A 6,434-nucleotide genomic window follows, 5' to 3' on the forward strand; every position below is an offset into this window, starting at 1 on the left:
GACCCCGCCGGTGGGCGCCAGGCTGCCTTGGAGCCCCGCAGCGCGGGGTGCCCGGTGCCCGGTGCCTCCCCCGCTCCCCGCCCGGTTCCCTCCGGCGCGGGGCTCCCGGCGGAGGCGGCGGGGCCGTGCCGCCCGTGCCGCATTGGTTTGCTGCGGAGCCCGTCACGGCCGCCGCGCCGAGATTGGACCCGCAGCCGGCGCCGGGCGACCCCCGGGCCCGGCCTCTCCCCGCCCGCCGAGCGCCGCGGCCCGGGCAGGGCACCGGCACCGGCACCGGCACCGGCACCGGCACCGGCACCGGCACCGGCACCGGCACCGGCAACGGCACCGGCACCGGCAACGGCGCCGCTCCGCTCCGCCCGCAGCGGGGGCAGGGCCGGGCCGAGCAGGGCGGGGGGCGAGCCCACAGCCCCGCCCCGCACCGCCCCGCACCGCCCCGCACCGCCCCGCACCGCCGGCAGCGGGATGTGAGCCCGGGCTCCGCCGGCAGCGCCCGCCGCCCCGCGCCCCGGGAAGATGCTGAGCAGGTGGATGAGTGGCAGCAGCAGGAACCTGGACCGCGAGTACAACTGCACCGTGCGGCTGCTGGACGACAGCGAGTACACCTGCACCATCCAGGTCAGCATCCGCGGCCGCCGCGCCGCCGCCCGGCCCCGGCAGACAAAAGGAGCGGAGCGGAGCGGCGGGGGCGGCCGCTGCTGCCCCGCGCCGCCGACAAAGGCGGCCCCCCCGCGCCCCCTCCCGCCGCCCCCCGGCTCCGGGCGGTGATCGGGGGAGAGCCCCGGGGCCGAGCCCCGCCGCCTGCGACCCCCCCCCAGCCGCGGAGGGGTGCGGGGACCGCGCGGAGAGCCGCCCGCCCGCCCCCGGCGCGGCGATGCCCGCGGTACCCGGAGCGCGGCCGAGGCCGGAGCGGGGCGGGGGCGGCCCGGGGCCGGGGGAGCCGCGGCCGCGCCCCCGGAGCCGCTCGGCGCCGGGCGCGGGGGCTGCGCGCAGCGCGGGGAGGACGTGGGCGCGGAGCGGGGTGCGGGGGGCGCAGCGGGGCAGGGACGCGCGGGGAGCCGCGGGGCTGCGATGCCGCAGGGCAGGGACGGACGGACGGACGGACGGACGGACGCTCCCGGCCCCGCCGCAGCCGGGTGCCCGCTCTGCCTCCCCCGTTAGCGCCCGGCTCGCCGCGCTGAGCGCTCGGGTTTTGTAATCGTCCGGAGCGCCGGGGACGGGCGCGCATCGGGAGGCACCGGCACCGGCACCGGGAGCCGCGGTCGGGACCGTCGCCCCTCAGCCGCTGTCTCTGAGCTGCCAGGGCTGCGAGGGGCAACGCTCAGCGCGCAGATGTCGTGGGATGTGTCGTATTGCTGGAAACTAGCGAAACGCGCTCCCGGGCTCCGCTGGAGCGAGTCCGGGACCCCGGGACCGTGCGACCGGGGGCCGAGAGAGGCGTCCGCGGCTCCGGCCGCTCCCGCGCTTCATTTCTGCGGTCAGCATCACCCTCGCAAGGGAGCTCAGCGAAACCTGCGCGGAGCCGCACGCGCGGGGATTGCTGCTGGAGGCGGCTGGGCTGGGGCCAGCCCGTGGGCGATGGAAAATTCGGGGCAGAGTTTTGAGTAAAGGTGACTCAACACGTCAATAGCAACGTCTCCCAGCGCCCGGATTCTCCCTGCCCCGCGATGCCGAGGAGGGGTGAACATCCTCCCGCTTGCAGGCACGAAGCTGCTCCTGGCGCTGATGCCAAGGGACGGTTGCCGAGGGTGCTGCAGGCTGTGGGAGGCACCGTCATCTCGGCTTAAACGGGCTAAAATCGATAAATGGGGTGGTTTGTGCAAATACCGCCGAGGAATGGTGGTAACCTCACCTCCCCCACCGGGGTTGTAAAGTGTGACCCAGTAAACGGCTCCAACAGCAGCCCGGTTTGTTTTGCATAAGCCAAACTAATTCGTCTCTCGGAGGTTGTTTTTAATACTAATGAAATGGGAAACCGTAGTTCGGGGGAGAAAGTGTGGGCAGAGCGGTTCAGAAAAATCTGGATTTTCTGCCCTTAAGACAATTTGACGAGGTGTCGTCATTCTGCATGTCAGGTTTTTTTTTAAAGAGAAAATACTACTTGTTCCCATATTCCGGCTGATATTTTATGTGCAGCATAGTAAACAGGGATGGCTGGCGTTTAGCATGCACGGCCCGAGGGATGAAGAATTTGCTCCTGCTGCCCTGACGAGCAAGGTTACCCCACTGAAACGTTTGCTCCCGCTTGCTTTCATGCTGCCTTACAAGCCAAGTATTTATAGCCCGTGCGAAATTAGGGAGAACATAGCAGGAATGTGTGATGTCTCGCAAGTGAGGGAACCGTCACGGCGCAGGCTGCGAGCGCTGAATGAGTTTTGAAGGTCATTCCCTCACGGGCGCGGAGATTTCGCATCTCGCCGAGATGCACGCTGTCTCCTCAGCCGGGCTGGTTCTGCGCCTCTGGGGCGTGATTTATGTCTCTCTATTTTTGCTGAAATCCGGAGAACCCGGCCGAAGCGCTGTGGGTCCGTCAGGAGCGGGGCCGTGCCTGGAACTTTGTGCCCGTGGCTCTGCTGCTGTGCCCGTGCGTCGTCCCTGGCGGCGGGGCTGAGGATGGGCTCCGTGCCCTCCCTGGAGCGTGGCCTGTCTGCCGGGGTCACCTGGCTTCACTGCCGGCGAGGAGGAGGCAGCGCTGGAGGCAGAGCTGGTTTTGAAGGAGGTTTATTTACATTTCAGATGATGGCACTGGTTAAATCTGTTATAAAATTAACCTCTGGCTGTGCTTGGTGAAGGTGTGTGAGTAGGGGTTTGGTGCTGCCAGATAATACCTGAGCGTTCTGCTTCTAAATAAAGCCCTTTTCATTTGATCTTCCGAGGTTTGCTTTGTTCATATCCCCGTGTTGAGCGAGCAGTTCATTGTCTGAGCTGGCATCAATCCTTCCTCTTTTCCTCCCGAATTCTCACTCCTGGGCAGCCCGTCCAGGCCTGGAGGACTCATCACGGGGGCCGCAGCGCTGCTGTGGGGACACAAGTGCCACGGGCACAGGGTGCAGCGGGTCGGGGCAGCGGGGCTGGCACCTCCATGAACCTTTTGTTGTGGGTTTTTTTTTGTGAATTCCAGTATTTGCTGGTTTTGGGGGGGGATGTTGTCCCGGCGTCTGTCTGCGTGGGTGTGCGTGTGTGTGCCAGCGAGCAGGGCTGGGCCCTCGGCCCCGCCAGGACGGGGGCTGGCGGCAGCTGCCTGAACACGAGGCTCTTCTGGCTGGGAGAAGCTGATGCTGGGCAGCGTCACGGCCGCGGAGGCGCCTCTCGGGGCAGTAAAGGCGGTGGTTTGTGTGTGTGGGGTCCGCCGGGTGTGAGAGGGCAGCTGTGCCCCCCCTGCCCCTGCCCCATCCCTCCGCAGGGGCTGGCTGCAGCCCGCGGGCGTGGGGCCCTGCCCACGGGTGTCACCGCCCCGGGATGCGTCCCCGAGCTGACAGAGCCCTTCCCCAGGGCCCTCTGCTCATCCCGGCGCTGAGGGGCTGCTCAGGGTGCGGGTTTAGCTGAGGTTTCACCCCTCGGGCTCCAGCGGGGACGTGGCGCGGGCTGCTGGCAGCGCGGCCGGGACGAAAAGAGCTCTCAAACACCCACAAGGCTGCGGTTTGCTCTGAGTGAGCTGCTTGTCCGAGGAAATGTTTTAAATTCTTCGCTGTGGTGTCAGTGGCGGCATAAAAAGGCTCGAAATAATTAATGATTTGCCGTTGCTGGGTGCATCAAGCATTTTCCTGAAAAGACAGCGGCGTTTTGTTTCGAATCCCAGCAGAAGGGCAGGAACGCGGAGAAGTGAGAAAATAAATATGTGGTTTCTTAGATGCAGGATGTAAGAACTTTCTTGCCTCAGACTGGGAAGAAACGGAAGCGAGCTCCTGGCCGCGCTCCGGGACAAACCCCCCGCTTCCCGCCTGGAGCCCGGGCGGGATCGCTCGTATCAGGCAGCAGCACGCAGGGGAGCCGGGGCTCTGTGGCAGTGAAGGTTATTTGTTCATTATCTCTTTATCTGCCGAGAGTTCCCAATTGCTTTTCCCGGGAAGTAGGTTAGGAGACCGCTGCTTCCGCAGGGGCGGCTCCGCTCCCAGCCCCGAGCACGGGTGATGCTCTGGGGGGACAGAGCCACGGACCAGGAGGGCTCTGTGCCGGGCCGGTGCTGGCTGTCCGTCTGTCCGTCTGTCTGTCCGTCTGTCTGTCTGTCCGTCTGTCCCAGAGCCCTCCCTTCCCTGCTCAGCTGGGGACGGGGACCGGGGCCAAAGCCACCGGCAGAAATGCGGCGTGTGGTGGGATGTGGGGCCCGGGCTGGGGGTCCCGGGGTGAGGATTCCCGGGGTGAGGGTCCCTGGCTGAGGATCCCTGGCTGAGGATTCCCGGCTGAGGATCCCGGGCTGAGGATTCCCGGGGTGAGGATCCTGGGCTGAGGGTCACCAGGCTGAGGGTCCCAAGCTGAGGGTCACCAGGCTGAGGGTCCCAGGCTGAAGGTCCCTGCCGGGAGTCAGCACCTCGGGCCGGGCGCTCCGAGCATCCCCCGCTCTCCTGGTCCTCCAGAGCCCCTCTCGAGCAGCCCCAGACCGGATCCCCAGGGTCCCAGGGAGGCTGAAAGCGTCGCCACAGCTCTGCTGTTGGCTCTTCAAAGTCATGTTTTTATTCATCGCCTTGGAAGTGTTTGCAGCAGAAGCCCGTCGCTGTGGCTCAGCTGTGTCTGTGAGTTGTGCTGGCGGGGCAGCTCCTTCGCCCCCGGCTCCAGCATTTGCATACGCTCGGTTTTGTAGGCTCGGGAGGGAACCGCCTGAAACGCACAGTGAGTTTGAAGGGAAAACAGCAGTCAAAGCGGCATTTCATCTCCTTTCCTCTTAAATTTACGTCCAAAAGATGCAGGAGGCACCTGAGGAAAGCATCCACTAAACGTGCGCTGAAAATGGGGGTCGATATTGACTCACATTTCAGTGGGAGCAAAACCCCAAGTTGTTCCGCAAACCGCTGGAAAATGTTTCTGTTGCTGTTCTTTCTCCGCCAGCCGAAACGTCTGCTTTCTGCTCACTTTTCGTACCTGTTTTACAACGTCACCTGCTGTGAACCCGCCGGCTATTCCCCTCTCAGCAGCCAATTTCCTGACAGAAGCGCTTTGCTTGTCACCTTCCCGCGGAAGATGCTGAAGGCGAACACGGACTCAGACGCAGGTGTCGGTGTCCGCACGCTCGTGCTCACGCGCGGGAGGTGCCGTCGGAGAGGGACGCGCGCCGCGGCACCGGGAGAAAGGGATCTGCTCCTCCTGTCACGTCAGAACCAGGGAACGTGCAGCAGGAGGCTTTTTTTTGAGGCGTCTGGGGAATGCTGCGAGTGCCGTGAGCAGCTCATTTATTTTTAATTTGTGAGTCGGGAGCCCGGAGGGATGGTGGGCACGGGGATGACGTCGATGGCAGTGCCAGGACTCACGCCAGGCCTTGGTCTGCCCCGCACAGGACCAGGGGCACCAAAAGCTCCTGAGATCCCTCTCTGACCTGGCACATCCGTTTGGTCATGGAAAGCTCACAGCGGGCTCCTCCTGGCAGCCGTGTGCGGGGTGGGCGAGGACGGTGTGGGGAGCAGGGGCCTGGCTGAGGTTCCAGCTGAGGAGCTGGGCAGGGCCCTGCTGGAGATGCCCTCAGCCTGTGCAAACTCCTCCTGCAGGGCTGGGCTCCTCTCCAGGATGTGTGGCTCACAGAATCCTGCAGAGGTGTGGGTTGGGAGGGACCTTAGATCCCAGCCGGAGCCCCCCCTGCCAGGGCAGGGACACCTCCCACTGTCCAGCCTGGCCTGGGACATTCCAGGGATCCAGGGGCAGCCCCAGCTGCTCTGGGCACCCCGTGCCAGGATTTTGCCACTTGGCCGGGGGCGTGGCTCCTTGCTGGGCCCTTCATGTTGGAGGATGGCTTGTGCTTGTTTTTGCCCCGTGCCCTGTCACTGGGAAGGAGCCAAACCAGGGTTTGCTGCGAGGGCAGTGCTGGGGCTCCTTTGCCGTCAGTTGTGTGGAGAGCAGACGCTCCCTCGTTAGCCTGGGGTCAGGCTGGGGCGGTGGCACAGCCCTGAACGCTGCCACCGCCGTCAGCCACTCGTTTGTGGGCAGAAAACACAATTATTGTTTGGTTACAGCAAGCTCTGGAGCTGCTTCTGCCAATAAGAAGGCTTCAGGTCAAAATCTTTTCTTTGAAATGTTTCCAGGGTGAATTATTCCAGCAGCAGGGGAGCAATTTCCCATTGATGATCTGCAGTGGTGAGGCCGATGTGTCCACGGGGAGTGTCTGCTGTGGCTGTCGCACAGCACAGGAGATGGCAGCGGGTCCTGACGGACGCTGTGCTCACCTGGGGCCAGAGTTTGACTGGAAGGGATCGCTGAATCATAGAACCATTGAATGGTTTGGGTCGGAA

The 6,434-nt window shown here is 64.4% G+C and overlaps 1 protein-coding gene across 1 annotated transcript; it reads left to right on the plus strand.

Moving 5' to 3' along the window:
- Nucleotides 1-468: 468 nt before the first annotated feature.
- Nucleotides 469-5,513, plus strand: LOC120748039 (FERM domain-containing protein 5-like). The gene is made up of 3 exons (XM_040054115.2): nt 469-618; nt 5,044-5,243; nt 5,489-5,513. Exons 1-3 carry the CDS (start codon nt 517-519, stop codon nt 5,511-5,513), a joined length of 327 nt encoding a protein of 108 aa, XP_039910049.2. The 5' UTR covers nt 469-516.
- The last annotated feature ends 921 nt before the right edge of the window (nt 5,514-6,434 follow it).

This window comes from Hirundo rustica, unplaced genomic scaffold (genome assembly GCF_015227805.2).
Source record: "Hirundo rustica isolate bHirRus1 unplaced genomic scaffold, bHirRus1.pri.v3 scaffold_454_arrow_ctg1, whole genome shotgun sequence".
In the NCBI taxonomy this organism is placed as follows: domain Eukaryota; kingdom Metazoa; phylum Chordata; class Aves; order Passeriformes; family Hirundinidae; genus Hirundo; species Hirundo rustica.

What these genes read in the sequence shown, in the direction of transcription:
- LOC120748039 (XM_040054115.2), top strand. Translation starts at nt 517, where the DNA reads ATGCTGAGCAGGTGGATGAGTGGCAGCAGCAGGAACCTGGACCGCGAG. An exon ending in AGTACACCTGCACCATCCAG is followed by an intron (nt 619 to 5,043) that starts GTCAGCATCCGC and finishes TTTCTCCGCCAG; the next exon opens with CCGAAACGTCTGCTTTCTGC. An exon ending in CTCGTGCTCACGCGCGGGAG is followed by an intron (nt 5,244 to 5,488) that starts GTGCCGTCGGAG and finishes TGCCCCGCACAG; the next exon opens with GACCAGGGGCACCAAAAGCT.